The 16,020-nt window shown below is 38.2% G+C and overlaps 1 protein-coding gene across 2 annotated transcripts in view; it reads left to right on the plus strand.

Moving 5' to 3' along the window:
* Positions 1-16,020, plus strand: part of Bicc1 (BicC family RNA binding protein 1) — a 274,950-nt gene that overhangs the window by 246,970 nt on the left and 11,960 nt on the right. The window contains exons 11-18 of one of the 2 annotated variants that reach the window (XM_076834425.1): positions 1,757-1,918; positions 2,456-2,652; positions 2,794-2,926; positions 3,470-3,626; positions 5,649-5,814; positions 9,168-9,207; positions 9,861-10,015; positions 14,540-14,696. In XM_076834425.1, the coding sequence (XP_076690540.1) occupies positions 1,757-1,918; positions 2,456-2,652; positions 2,794-2,926; positions 3,470-3,626; positions 5,649-5,814; positions 9,168-9,207; positions 9,861-10,015; positions 14,540-14,696 (1,167 nt within the window). The remainder of the gene's footprint in view (positions 1-1,756; positions 1,919-2,455; positions 2,653-2,793; positions 2,927-3,469; positions 3,627-5,648; positions 5,815-9,167; positions 9,208-9,860; positions 10,016-14,539; positions 14,697-16,020) is intronic. The other variant, XM_076834426.1, reaches the window with a different exon arrangement.

A 16,020-nucleotide genomic window follows, 5' to 3' on the forward strand; every position in this document is an offset into this window, starting at 1 on the left:
TATCTGGTTCCTTTTCTTTCTACCATTTGGGTTTACATTAAAATGCTGTTTTTAATTTCTTCTTCTTTAGGCCCTAAGATCAGGTAAAAAGTAACAAAACTCAAATCGGTCTGTTTTGGGGGTTTTTGTTGTTGTTATTGGTAGGATCTGTGGATTGTGGTTACTCAGATTCTCCCTGTGTTGGCATAAATAATCAAGGTCTGACTTTTATTTTCAGTGACTATTTGTTCTTCTAAATTAAGAATGCTATTGAGATTGAAGTGAGCAGGCTCACTATAATTTATGTGTTTGTTCTCTCTTGCATCTGTAATATTGCCATCAGTCCCTAGAGATAAAGATTATCCAGTTTGCTTTTGAAAAAAATAATTGCAAATCTGTATGAGAGGTGGGGAAAGTGGAAGGAGAAAACAATCAGAGCTGTACCCACAGTAGTTAGGCCTGCCAAGCCAGACACAAAGGGAGCCTAGCCACCAAGGGATGCAAATGGGCCTGTATCTACAGCAAGCAATAGAAAAGGAAATGAACAATCTCTGTTGGTGCTTTGGTTCATTAAGAAAGCAGGGTGAGCCCCCTAATCGTCATAGTGGTATTTATGGCCTCATCTGTGGATTGCAATCTTACAGGCTGACTTCATTTGCTCCATTATAGTCATGCTAGGTTCACTGCTTTCTTGCACATTTCCCAGTTGTCTTTATATGAAAAGCTAGTACAGTAGCCTTAGTAAATCATTCCATTCAGTGCTGATTTGAGGCAGAAAAAACATTCTCAGCAATCTTTAAAATATTTTTTTAATACTTGTTTTTGCATTTAAAAAATGTAATCTGATAATAATATGATTATGAATCCAAGGAACCATTCTTAGACACCATTAAAAATAAAGAAGGTTTTTTTCCCTTTGTCTCTCACCTGCCAAAGTTATTCCTTCCACAGGGACCTGAACAGTCATAATAACATAGCAATGCCTATGAACCAGGAAATGCCAGTCAGGTAACTTAGCAGGAACCAAATTTATCCTGCACTAGTGAGAAGGGGAGCAAAGAACAGAGTTACTGAATTTTAAAAATGTATTCATGGCTGGCTACACCCATTCTGTAATACTTCTGCTTTATATGTGTTCCTAGAAATGTACACAAATGCATATTTTATTTTCGAACACATTTCAGATAACAGAAGCAAAATCTCATTTATTTAATCAAGTATCAAATTCTTAAAACAAAAACAAAATTTCTAAGGAAAGGTTTCGTTATTGGGACGACACTGAAAGAAGGCATGGTCATGTATATGTCTGACATACATATAAGAACTGTTCAGATAGCTCTCTGCCTGTCTACAGAGGTGCCAAGTGGACCCATTCTACCACAGGAAACCTTTCCCCAGTTACTGCTAACTATGAGTGCTTTGAAAAGCATTTGTTTGGAAGCAGATGACAAGTGAGGTATGCAGAGAAATAAAAGTGCATCCCCCCTTGTTCATCCTCACTGGCTGATAAAAATGGAAAGCCCCTGGTGGTGCTCAGTGACCCTGACTGCTGTCTTCCTTCTTCTGCCAGCGTCTATTTGTGGGTTAGCCGGTTTCTGTGTTGGAGCTGTGTAAAGAAATATTTCATGTAGATATTTGAAAGAAAATCCATCACCCATATTTTGCATTTAGAAAATATCAGATCATATTGACGTGCATTCCAGATGGCAACATGGGTGCTATCTTTATTGGGAAATCTTGAATTCATGTGTATTAACTTCACATTCATTTATTGCAGGTCTTCTGGGGCCAACCACCTTATCGCTAAACACTTCAACAAACCCAAACTCACTCCTGAATGCTCTTAATAGCTCAGTCAGTCCCTTGCAAAGTCCAAGTTCTGGCACGCCCAGCCCCACGTTATGGGCACCCCCACTTGCTAATACTTCAAGTGCCACAGGTGGGTATCATACAAGTATAATCATGTATTCTTAAGTGTTATCAGTTTTGAAATAAAATTTACAAATGATTCAGTTTCTGTAGGGAAAAACTATGGTTCAGACTCCACTCCAACAAAACAGGAATTCCCTGATGTGTAAATTAGTTCAAATGAAACACAACAAAGCAATGAGTTTTTCATAAAAATAAAATGTAATTTTCAAATGGGATAAGCAAATTAGGGAAAAGGGCTTAATGTTCAGGGAGCAGTGACCAAGGCACGGCCAGGCTGACAATGTGGTGATCGGAAAACATGCTTTGTGCTCCCTTATTTCCTCATTTGTATAGAGAGCGGCTTGGAATAAACATTCTGAAAGGTGTTGCTTCACTTTAACATTCTTGTATGTTTTCATAGTAATGTTAAATCTATAGAGAGATTAAAATAGAATTATCTTCTAAATTGTCAGCAAAAAAATATTTAATCATTGTTACTGAAAATAGCATTAGTTCGTGAATTTTTTTCTTGTCTAAAATCTGTCTTCATGAAATGTTACCATAGGTTTCTCTGCCATACCACACCTTATGATCCCATCTACCGCGCAAGCCACATTAACCAATATTTTATTGTCTGGAGTGCCCACCTATGGGCACACAGCTCCATCACCCCCTCCTGGCTTGACTCCTGTTGATGTTCATATCAACAGTATGCAGACAGAAGGCAAAAAAATCACCGCTTCTTTAAATGGACATGCACAGGTAATGCCCTTCTGCTGCAGTGGTATCATCTGCACTGTTTTAAGAGAAAAGCTGCTTGTAACATGCTTTAATCTTTACCTAAAATGAATTTTAAATTGTAAATTCATGACCTTATCTATATATTATTTTCTATTATTTCAGTCTCCAAATATAAAATATGGTGCAATATCAACTTCATCACTTGGAGAAAAAGTGCTGAGTGGGAATCATGGCGATCCATCTATCCAGACAACTGGGTCTGAGCAGGCTTCTCCAAAATCAAATCCTTCAGAAGGTTAGGAACTGTAACTTTTCTCCTGAATGTCAGGCAGGGTTGTTACTCTGATAAAGGGGATTGTGAAGAGTCTGCAGTGATTTAGAGTTGGTTTTGCTAACCAACTGTGATTCACCTTAGCTATGTGCAGAAGGAATATCTTGAACGAATTGCCAATGAGCATGGTGAGAAGTTTACAGAAAACCACTTTCCACAGAAATATCACTTTCCCATTACATTGGACCTTCCTAAGTTAATTTACCTGTGTAACAAGAAAGCATCAACAAACTAAACACTTTTATAGAAGTATATCTCCCTCAAGTTGGAGTGTCTTCTTGTAGCTCCCTTACCCTGCTAACACTCTTTTAAAAATATTTTTAAATTGAGTTTTTGTGAAGCCTGAATCTGTTGAGGCATCCTCTATTCAGCTGAGAACCTTTATGTCTTTATCAGGCTAACAATGTCTCTGTAGAACTGGGTTCTAATTTTTTTCCCTATTGCAGATAATAGGGAGCTGTAATTTGATGTTGTTTAGATTTTTCACTTTTTTCTTCTCCCCTGCAGGTTGTAATGATGCTTTTGTTGAAGTAGGCATGCCTCGAAGTCCTTCCCATTCTGGAAATGCTGGTGACTTAAAACAGATGATGGGTCACTCCAAGGTTTCCTGTGCCAAGAGGCAGACAGTAGAGCTATTGCAAGGAACGAAAAACTCACACTTACAGTATGTATTTTAATCTTAAAAGCCCTTGATTCTGTGGAAGATAATATATAGCAGACTAAACTTGTTTTAAACTTGATGGTTAGCACTCTGGTTCAGGTCAGGTAAGGTCCTTTTTCATTGCTCTTCATAATAATCATTTCAATTTTTTTTTTTTGGTGTGGGGGGGAGCACTGGGGTTTGAACCCTGGGCCTTGTGCATGCTAGTCAAGTGCTCTGCCACCCTAAGTCATATCCCTTGGAATTTTAAAGGGTAATATCTGTGAATTTTTATGCTTGCCTATGTTGGGTGTATATATGTCCTCTAAACCACCTATATTACTCAGAAACTAACAGTCTTTCTGCTTTTTAGTAATCACGTGGGACAGTTTTTTTTTTTTTCCTTGATTTTTGCTGTTAGAGGTTTTCCTAACTCCCTTTCAGTAGGGAGTTCTTTCTTAAGCCATGGCTCCCCTTGTCCAAGGTAATCAATGGAACTTTTCAATAAGTGCTTCACAGTATCATGAATCATGACAAGTCACATTGAGTACAAATGCATGAATCGTGTTGACTGTGAAGCTCCCTGACCATGGCGTAGTTGCCAGTGTACCATCTTTGCTCCATTTCCTTTGTCCTTGGTCTATTTCCTTTTTCCTTGCTGTATTTCTTTTTTCCATTTAATCTTCTTTCTTTTGTTCTTCTCCCACCCATCCCCATCCAATTGATTTCCTCTACTGCCTCCTTAGTTCCTTAGGTATTTTTATGCAAAGATTAGCATAAAAGTTTTTATTTCCATCCTCTCTTACTAAAAACCATTTTACTCTGTGGACTCTGGTCTCAATTTACCCAACTATGTTTTATCTGTTTTTCTTTTAATAAACCAAGTTAATGTTCTTCAATATAGGTCAGAAAAACGATTTTGCTTTCTTTTTCGATTGAAGCAGTTGAAGCATATGTTAATTCCTTTCATCACTGTGTTCTGCCCCTTCTTCTCACCTCCCATCTGGGTTAAGCTGCGTCCTCCAGAATTGTCTCCCTCTACTCATCTCTCATCAGTTTCATCTATCCTTGATTTTGCTCTAGTGATTTTTTTTAATCTAGATCTTATCACATTGTGGCTTACAGAGCCTCTGTGGTCTGCAGTGCCTGTTTCCTTTCCTTATGCTCTTCCCTCCCAGTGCTGCTTTCTCCTGGCCTTTGACACCAGTGACCTTGCAATGCCCTTAATTCCCAATTCAAATGTCCTCTGTGAAGCTTCTGTCAGCTTTTGTCGAGCAAAGTTCATTGTTCTTCCTTTTGAACTTCAATCACCCTTTCTGAATCCCTCTGAATTCCCTTGGCACAACTGAATAGTTGAATGAATAAAACGATGAAGACATGATGAGCAAATCGGTTCTTTGATTGATCCCTATTTTATTTGAGACTAATGGTGCATTTGGATTTGAACTTGAGGTTCATGTACCCTACCTTATCATGTGTTGTATTTCAGCTGTTGCCCGTTATAAGAAGCATTTTCATGCTCTACCTATACCCCTAATTAGGTTTTGGAAAATATTTCTTATTTATCTGCTACCCTAATTTGTTACCAGTGTCATAGGCACCGTACACACGAATGACGTCAGATTTATTCATCTCTGTTTAGGCTTTGTGCATGTGAGTCATTGATATCTCCTTGATGTGTAAACATGAGAAATCTTGTCTTATGTCTGTTTTCTCTCTACCATATGTTGTATAGCATAGATAGGACATAGAATGTGTGTATTATGAAACAGTTTGAAGCTCTAGTTCTAGAGTCAGAGTGCCCGAATTCATATTCCAACTCTACCATTTACATTGGAGGTGTGACCTTGAACAAGGTACTTCCCTCATCTGTTAAATGAGAATGACAATAGAACTTACATCACAGCATCCTTGTGAGGATTTTTTGAGTTAATACGTGTAAATAATCAATGAAGGTAAATTTGCCCAGTAAATGTGGCACCTGGGAAGTACTGCAGTACATTTGTCTGTATGGTAGAGTGCTAAATTCCAAACTCTTTTTCACAGCAGCACTGACAGGTTGCTCTCAGACCCGGAACTGAGTACTGCAGAAAGCCCTGTAGCTGATAAGAAGGCTCCAGGAAGTGAACGCGCAGCAGAGAGGGCAGCAGCTGCCCAGCAAAACTCTGAAAGGGCCCGCCTTGCCCCACGTCCATCATATATCAACATGCAGGTAATGGAGAAAAGCAGAAAAGTCATTCAAATGTAGGGTGCTCAGGTGAGGGCATGAATTCTTCATGTGTTTAGCAGTGAGTAGTACAGAAATTGGCTTTTTCTTCTCTGCTCTGGTCAAAGTGAAATTTAAATATATGTCTGATACGTAGGAATTGGTTTTACTATTAACATTAAACATGAAACAGGATTTAGCTTAAGTGAGAAGAATTCTTTAAAATATGATATTAAAAATATAATATTGGGGCTGGGGATGTGGCTCAAGCGGTAGCGCGCTCACCTGGCATGCGTGCGGCCCGGGTTGGATCCTCAGCACCACATACAAACAAAGATGTTGTGTCTGCCGAAAACTAAAAAATAAATATTAAAAAATTCTCTCTCTCTCTCTTTCTCTCTCTCTCACTTACTCTCTCTTTAAAAAATATATATAATATTAAAATGGCATAAAATGATGTGTGTCACTGCGCCTTATGCAAATAACATCATTCATCTGTGTTCTGGAAAAAAAATTTAGATGAATGCAAGAGATGTATTTTCAAATATTACCATATGATGACATTGTTTTGGATACACAGATCCAATATTCTTCCATCTGTGAAAATAGAGATGGTAAATTTGTTGCCATTTTGAGATGGTTATGAAAATAACTAATGTAAAATTTTGTTTTGTTTTATTTTGGGTACCAGGGATTGAACTCAGGGGCACTCAACCACTGAGTCCCATTCCCAGCTCTATTTTGTATTTTATTTAGAGACAGGGTCTCACTGAGTTGCTTAGCACCTCGATTTTGCCGAGGTTGGCTTTGAACTCATGATCCTCCTGCCTCAGCCTCCCAAGCCGCTGGGATTATAGGTGTGTGCCATCATGCCTAGCCTATTGTGAAGTTTTTAGTTCCTTGAAAGAAGATGCTGATATTATTGATGATTGTGTTGGTTCATAACTTTTCTTTTGGTACCAGGGGATTGAACCCACAGGCACTTAACCACTGAACCATGTCCCTAGCCCTTTTTATTTTTTATTTTGAGACAAGGTCTCAGTAAATTGCTTAGGGCCTCACTGAGTTGCTGAGGCTGGCTTTGAATTTGCTAATTTCCTGCTTTAGCCTTCCTGGAATTACAGGTGTGTGCCACCATACCCAGCTGGTTCACAGATTTTTATGTTTAAAGCAACTTCCTCAACAGGACTTTTCTCTATATTCATTTTCAAAGATTTAAGTTAATTACTCAAAATAGATAACTGACCATGAAATTCAGAAATCTGATTTCCATATGGATCATAATATGAAAGACAATGATTTTTTTCCTGTGTGCTTTTAAAAATTTCTATAAATATTCTAGTTTTCAGTATCAGTTATTGGGTAGACTCATTTCATAGTAGGGATTTGTCTCACTCAATCCCCCCACCTCCATAAAAAGATGAAAATATTTTTTTTTACAAAATCCTAGAAACAGAAACACTGCCATAGATATACATGTAAGAGAAATTGATTCATGAAACTAAGTTACAGTACAGTGTCCCAGAGTGAGCTCTAATTTAATCCTCCTCATTTTTGCTTTAATCCTTTGAATTTGAACATTTTCATGAATTTGTAGGTGGCTAGTATTATAAAATCCATGGCCTTCATAATGTGTCAGTGTTTTAAAAAAAAGACATTTACCTCACTTTGTGTGGTGAATTTATTTTTGGTTAGCCTAGATTAAAATTCTCCCATTTGAGAAGTATCAATTCCCCTTTATCATTCCTTTGTGTTTTTTGTTTATATTGTGGTTTTTCTTTGTTATCAGTTTTATACCTCAGTGGACCAATTTTATGGCTGTTTCTTTTAGAATGAATGAGAGGGTTGTTCTTGGTGACATCATTTCCACTTAAATAGAATAGATGTACTTATGCCATTAGTGAATAGCTGATTCTCAAATCACTAGAAAATCAGTGATAATAGTCACTCAGCATTGATAGGAGAAAGATCGAAGACTTCCCTGTTCTCTGAGACTAAAGATATATCCATCTCCCAACTACTCTCTTCACACTTACCGTACTTTCCAATTTTTTTACAGTTATTCCTCTTACTCAACCCTCCTAAGACTGTAGGTCATTGAGGCTATGGGTAATTTTGGATTCATTATTCTTCTATAAAGCTCAGGACACTCTCTTTAACCACTAAATACTCAGTATTCATTGAACAAGTGAATTTAGGTCTTTACTACCCCTTGCCCTTGGACATTAATAATTAAAAGGTGATTTTAGACTTCTCGCGCCATTTTAGAACTAGCATTTAAAAAATGCCATCATAGTATTATCTAAAAATCTGCCTCTCCTGATTTATTGTCATCTTCTTAAAATTCCAACACCTTCATACTGTTTGTTTGGAATAGCCTGTTGACCGCAATCACCCTGGCCTCAATATTGTTCATAGCACATTTCACTCTCAGAAGCATCCTGGTTCAGACCGTGAATTACATGGACACCTACCATGACCCAGTCTTCCTGGGAGAAGAGTCAAAGTGCTCCTGCCATTTGGTTCTTGATCTTTCTGATGGTGGGCCTTTGAGAACCTGTAAATCAAGTCTTAGCAAGTTCCTAATTCGGAGAATTGAGAAAACTAGGTTAGCATTTGAGATGTACCTCTATCTGTACTACTGTCCTTAGAAAGACCTGTCTTGGTCTCTGCATAGATCTGACTCCATCACAGTGACTCATTCAATGTTAGTGGAGTTCATGTATGGAACCTTCCTAGTCTTGCACCCCCAAAACAAAACAAAGAACCAAAACAGTAACTAGGTTAAATTAGTTAATGTGATATATTAACATTATAGACTGTAATGGTTATAGACCATTTTCATTCACCTCACTTCAAAAGCAAAGACTATGCCATTTAGGTTAATAACTTCTTAAGTTGTATTGACATCACACCACCTCAGATCATACTTACCTAGATGAAGAGGGGATTTTGAAACAGAAAGGAGGACAGTAGGTACCTGATAGTGTTCTGGTAATGTGTTAATCTGAAACTTAGCAAAATTGATATTAGGTTATTCATGATAGTTTAGCATATAGTGGTCCTGGTGTGCTAGATATTCTTAGTGAAAAGGATTTTTTTCTTTTTCAATGAAAAATTCTACCTCTGTCACTGCTATGACTTCAAGTAAAAAATGGTAATTTGTTACTCTAACTAGTTAGTTTTGAAAAGCATGTTTAGATTTATCATGCCTGCATTGGATTTCTGTCATCCCATGGTGCAGAGCTTAGCATATGTTTTAGGGGATATAGTCAAAACCTTTGCTATGTATCCATGGAGTGTTTGCACGGCATTTGGAGAAATTGGTAATAAAAACATTTTCTCTGCTTCATTTTTAGGCATTTGATTATGAACAAAAGAAGCTATTAGCAACCAAAGGTAAGTGATGTACTAATGATTTGTACTTTGTTTTTTAGTATGCTTAGTAAATGGTTTTTCAAAATTCATGGTGAATTGAGAAACTGGTCACTCATAAAAAGAAACCCAAAATGTTTGGGTTCAAGTTGTTTAAATTCTGTTGAACTTGAATATATTTTCTTGAATATATTACCATTTCATCATTAGAAGTTGTGTAGCCCCCCCCCTTTTTCATTTATCATAACTTTGGGTGTTATGTTTTATTAGGGTATTTTAGGCATTTATATTTTTGTTAAGAAATAAACATTCAGGGACTGGGGTTGTGGCTCAGTGGTAGAGTCCTTGCCTAGCACACAGGAAGCGCTGGGTTCAAACCTCAGCACCACGTGAAAATGAAATAAAGATATTGTATCCATCTACAGCTACAAGTAAAAAATGTTAAAAAAGAAAAAAAACGTTCAGTTATCATTCCTTCAACATATCAAAGAAACAAAGCTCAACATTCATATTTTATTTAAGAAATACATTAAACTAGGGCTGGGGATATAGCTCAGTTGGTAGAGTGCTTGCCTTGTATGCACAAGACCCTGGGTTCAATCCCCAGCACCACAAAAAAAAAAAAAAAAAAAAAAGAAACCTCACTGAGAATTTGTCTTATATTCTGTTTTCTAAAGCTATGTTAAAGAAACCAGTGGTGACAGAGGTCAGAACACCTACAAATACCTGGAGTGGCCTAGGGTTTTCTAAATCCATGCCGGCTGAAACTATCAAGGAGCTGAGAAGAGCCAACCACGTGTCCTATAAGCCCACAATGACGACCACGTATGAGGTCTGTAGTCAAGCTCTGCCCATTGTGCCTGTCTGATCTCAGCAGAAGGGGTTGGTCCTCCCCTCCCCAGGTTCTTTATAGACATCAGGAAAAAATATTAATGGTCATGTGTTTTTATTTCTACTCTTATAAATGTATTGTTATAAAATTGATGCGTTTTTACATATTATGGTTTTTATCTGCCTTCTCTCAAAGTTGTTGATACTCTATTAATGGAGATGTAAATTTGGTTAAGTGTGTTTTTGTTGGGGGAGAGGTATCATAAGTGACCGTAGGACTAAGATGAAGTAAAGGGCAGATGTAATATTCCATAAAAATGTATAAAGAGGCCTTTTGTCTAAGAGTATCACTAGCAAGGCCACCATAGGGGGAAAAGGCAAATATTCAACCAAAACAGGTTTTCAGATATGAGTTAAAAATTCTCTGTTCAGATGAGCCAAGAACACAGCAGGAAATATCTCAAACAAGAGCTCCAAAATTTTTATGTTTCCCAGATGTTGGCTGCACTACTCCGGGTGAGACCGGGAAGCTGGCATTCCTAGCATGTGGAGGAGGGTCCAGAGTTCCATACTCCTCAGCCAGGCTTCATGTGACTCACTACGCAGGCCTTTTCCATTTACGAGTGTCAGGTTTTGGCATGAGGCTTTGGGCATGGGGGTGGGGCTGGAGAGTGAGCCCCCACAATACACACATGATACTGGGGGGCTACAAACCCAAACATGGATGAAAATGATTAATCCAAGAAACATGGTGTTCAGCTGGAGCACTGCACAAGGAAAAACAAATACTGGTTAACGGTTTCATAATTGTTAGTCTAATAACTAGCACTTGTAGATTGCCCTTCTTTTCTCCACCCGTTTTCTTTGTAATAAATTAGACTGTTGGCGAAAGGCAAAAAAAGCAAACATGCTGTTTTATTATTTTTCTCTTTGAGTAAGTCAAAAAGAAAATACTATTGAAATTCTAAAAAGAATTGTTTCCTGTGAACTTCATTGTTAGCGCTGCAGTAGCCACATGGAGGACTGTATTTAAAGACTGAGGTGACCTTCAGCAGTGAGAATGTAGGAACCATTATGAAAAATTGCGAGGCTGTGGGAGGTACTCCTCTTGCTGCCATTAGAGCCGAGAAAAAATAAACATCTCCTTTTGTTACCAGAAGCCTTAAAACTGCTGTGCTAATCCTTAGACTTCGAACTGGTGCACCCTATGGTTGTCCACTCCACACACCTTTGCCTTGGCAGAGTGAAGTGCTAAGTTGATGATTGTGTTTCTGTAGTTTCAGAGATGAAATATTTGACTTTAGAAATGTGCATTCAGTTCTTCTAAAACCAACAGTATTACAAGTTGAAAAGGATGATCATTTCTGCTATATAGTGGTCAGGTGCAGGGGCAGTAGGGTCCCTTAACTACCGTGGACCAGATTATATAGTTTTGGTGAGTGATTTCACTTCTCCGAGCTTGTTTTCTCATTTGAGTGTACTGAGGAGGATATTAGAGAGGGCCCTGCTATGCTTAGCATGGTGCACAGTAAGTTTTTAGTGAAAAAATTATTCCAGAGCCAACCAACAGACTGCTGGGAGATGAGATTGTGTATATGAATGTTCACTGGTGGAACTAATTCCTCACATTCAAGCCACTCGTGCGTTTTGCATCCAAAGGAATGCCTCAGAGTATTATGTGCACCTTTAATGTATTGTTAATAATTATCTTAAATCACTTTTATTTTATTCTGTGTGGTTTTAAATGGTTTCCATCCACTGTTCATTCAGTCCTGACAATCTCCCAGTGGGGAAAGACTAGCCCAGAGTGGATAAGGTCTTCCTCAAAGTTATGTCAGTAAATGTCAGAAAAAGAACTTGAGTTCGTTTTACAAAATTCACATCTAATACTGATTTAACACCAAAGACACATATCCAAAGGTGACATGTAAGTGATGTAGAAACATGTTGCCACAATATACAGGCATAAGAATTATTTAGTGAGCTAGATAGAAAAAGCTCACTTTCTTCCTCTAGGATCTCACTCAGCAGGTAGGGAGTGAGTGGCAACCTATTTTCTGTGTTTCCAGCAAGACCCTAGGACGATTCTGATGACCCTCCAGAAGCACTGCAATAAGGGGATGCAACACTAAAGGGAGGGGCAATGGAAAAATGGGCATAGGAACCTGAAAGACTTCTGCTACAGTCTTTACCCAAGGTCAGATAGACCGCTTGCTATGGGCAGAGAGGTGTGGGGACCCTGTCTCTGTGACTGAACCCCTTCAGGTGGCTTTTCTTGCTCAGCCTATCTTGCGCTACCCTGCTTCACAAGCCTGCTGGTGTCCATTCACACTGAGGTGGGGGAGGGGAGGGCAGCAGTGACCAGCTGGATTGGAGCATGGGCATTCACCATGTAAGCTGCTGCTTTTCACTGCCCCTATAAATGCTGCTGAAGCATCCAGCTTTCTTTAAGAATGATATTCTAGATTTTTCTGGGGCCTTGGACTTTCCCTTAATGCATCTCTCAGCTACTGAAATGAAGGGACAGGAGCCCTCACATGGCATCATCTGATTTTCTACAGTGGTTGCTACCTGCATGTGTGTGCATTCCCTTTGTTCTGCCATAAGGGAAGGATTAAAATCAGAGAAGTAAGGATTGCTTCAGTGGACTGGGATGTGGGCAAGGACCTGGGAACAGTAGAGAGAACAGTTTTTATTAAGACCACAGCTATGCTTTCAGCATTGATCATTTTAAATTGTAGAGTGACTAGAAATACCTCCACTTTCCTTTGGAAAGAGCCCTTAATCTTTTTCCAAAAAAAAAAAAAAAAAAAAGGTAAAACCAAATGAACAAGTAGAATGTTGATCTACAAGCAGAAGCATGTTTGGCCGATAGATCCTGATAGATAAGAGCTGTTTGCTCTGTGTTCCAGAGACCAAGGATTCCCTGCTCCAGAAAGTTTGCTTGAGGCAAGAATTTGATACTTTGAGTTTTGTATTCAGTATTATTGTGAAGCTAGACTTGAGCAATTTTTTCCAGTTTTCAGGCAGCTACCAAGAAATCAGTTCATTCCAAAGAGCTCCTTTAGATAAGAAGCAGGCACTTTAAAGCTTTTTGATTTCCTCTAAGACACAAAAATATGATTCTAATCACTTGATGTTATATTGGGACACCAAAAGTCAAACAAAAGGCTGTTTTGATCTGAACCTTCTCTGTGCCATCAACAAAGATACAAAGAGGTTTGGAATTTTTTTTTGCCACCCATACTTAAAAGCATTAGCAACCTTTTTTTTTTTATTTTAGAAAAGGGAAAAAGAAGGTTTATTGCTTTGCTAGCAAAGGAGAAACACAGGGGACTCCTGTCCCAAAGCCTGTGATTCTCTGGTCACTATCTTTTGAAGCAAATAAAAACTTGCATTGGAAATCAAAGATGGTTTTCAACTTCTTCAGCACTAAGTAATGAGAGTGCCTGATTCTTTTAAATCTTTATAAATCTAAGAATGGAAGAGAGCTGCTCTTTGTAGATATTTTAGATTAGTTAGTAGACAACTAACTAGTAAATCACAAGATTATGTTTTATTTAATGTTTCCAGAAACCACCATGTTTAACCATTTCTTGTAGCTATGTGAATAAAGACAGTCCAGATCTTAGATGTGGTTACATAACTCAAAAAGTGCTTAGAGTCCAACATTTGTAATATGCAAGTACCATTCACCATTTCATTATTAATGTTTCTGGTAACTGTCAGGTTCAATCATGTTTTTTTTTTCTTTCTGCATAGGATTTTTCTTGGTTGAAGTATAAAAGATACTTTCACTGGTGATTCCAGTTTGGGGTTTCAGGAGCCTTAAATTGTCTATATCTCTTCCTAAAAGTCAGCAAAGATGTCCCAAAGATGTAGGAAAGAGAATGGGTAAATAATTAAAGGACTGAATAAATACAAATCTCGTGCAAAGTTTGAACTGTTTTAAATTATCATTTTCATAACTTTGAAGAATTTTAAAAGATAAATTATTCCAGATATTACTTTGTTGGTGAGAGACCCTTACTTGTTTGGGCGAGAGTAACACAGGGAATTCCAGACCCATATCCAACCTCTGACTGTTGGTCTAGGAGCTTGATTCTCCTCAAAGCATTGGATCTACTTGATCCTCAGCTCATTTATCCTCCTTGTGTGGGGAAAAAAAAAAAAGGCAAAGAACTCTGCTATACTAGATGGAAGATTTGCTTTATGTTTCCTAAAAGTAGAGAAGAGTGTCTTGAATCACTTTTTGAATTACAAAATTATAAAATCCCCTTTATAGGGAATTCTTTGCACTGGTCCCCATAAGGAGGGAAAAATATTTTACCTTTTATAGTACCTGTGTCACTGGTTGCCAGAGGATAAAAACTATGGAAAGGAAACCCAGTCTCTTCTTGAGAACCATCATGCAGCCTTGGCAAAAGAAGTAAACAGTGATGGTATAACTTGGGTTCGTTTCTCCTTCCACCATGAGAAACCCACTTTATTAAGAATTTCCTAACCTGGATTTAACTATTTACAGAGCTCATCAGTGTCCCTCTCACGGTCCAACAGTCGTGAGCACTTGGGAAGCGGAAGCGAATCTGACAACTGGAGAGACCGAAATGGAATAGGACCTGCAAGTCACAGTGAATTTGCGGCTTCTGCTAGCAGCCCCAAGCGTAAACAAAACAAATCAAGTGAGCTTTGACTTTTTTCATACTTTTAAGCATAATCAGCTTAGAATGTGCTTATTTGGCTTGCGGTGATGTTGAACTGGTTCCAGAGACATCAAGTGCTTGCTGTAATCCAGGGGCCACCTCCTCTGTGCAGCTTTCTCTGTGTCTCCCAGTGAAACAGGTCATTTGGTTCTCTCACTGCATTTTGTACGCCTTTCCACTCTAGTACTTGTTATCCTGAAGTACATGATTTATTTATCTTTCTCTCTCTCTCTCCCTATAGAATTTGAGCCCTGCAAGTCAGAGACCATTTTATTCAATAAATATTTAGTAAGTGCCCCGTGTGCCAGGCATTCTGTAAGGCTGTGTCTTGTTATTTTTTCTCAAATGCCTACCAGGATTGTCTGTCACCTAGAAGGTGCTCAGTAAATGTTTGTGGAATGAATAATACAGAAACATCCAGATTAGGAGGAAAAAATAAATAAGAAAACATTTGAGAGAAATCTTATCAAATTAGCATTTACATAATTGAAAAAAAAAAAAAAGACTGACCAGTGTAGCTCTTGAAGGTGAAGAGCATGATTTGGTTTTTTAAATTGACAAGATGTAGCTGAACTAGCCTTAGTAAAACAGCAGTAATCTCACTTTAAAGCATGGGTGTTCTGTCTGAGCAAATACGGCCAAGGTCCAGGATGAGTCCATGCTTTGTCTGCAATAAAGCCTGTAGTTCTGGGATGTATAAATAGGTAAACAGACAAGAATTCACATAGTCATCACATCCTTTTTTTCTGGGATTTTGAAAAATTTTGGAATTCTGAAACATGTAGCTTGGAGTTATTTGGAGACTACTTGAAGAAAGGCAAACTAGATGAGCTCCATAGACACTTAGTTCTGGCCAGTTGTTACCATCAGTCAAGTCAACTGCACTGTCAGGAGTCTCAGATTTGAAAAGACCAATCATGTCATTGGCCAAGACTAAATAAGAAAGCGGGATCAATTCTTTCATTCCCAAGTGCACTGTCCATAGCAACTTGGAGGCTTCCTGATAGTTACTGGCAGGATCCTCCTCCTCTGACAGTCTGATTGGGCCAAGAGGCAGGCTGGTGCCAGGTATAAATCTAGGGGTGTAAATGATGTTCAGTCTATAACCAGTGGAGTTAGTTTTGTGCTTTTCTTTTTTAATTTTAATCTACTTTCTTTTGTTTTATATTAAAAAATTAAAATTGACTATACTGTGTGGTTGAATTGAAGTTTGGAATTATGATGGTGGAGTCACTAATAAAGAGGAATGATTAAGAAATCCAGTTATTTGGCCTTTGTCAAATGTTTTAAGAGTGGGAGAAGT

The sequence above is a fragment of the Callospermophilus lateralis genome, chromosome 15, assembly GCF_048772815.1.
Source record: "Callospermophilus lateralis isolate mCalLat2 chromosome 15, mCalLat2.hap1, whole genome shotgun sequence".
In the NCBI taxonomy this organism is placed as follows: Eukaryota; Metazoa; Chordata; class Mammalia; order Rodentia; family Sciuridae; genus Callospermophilus; species Callospermophilus lateralis.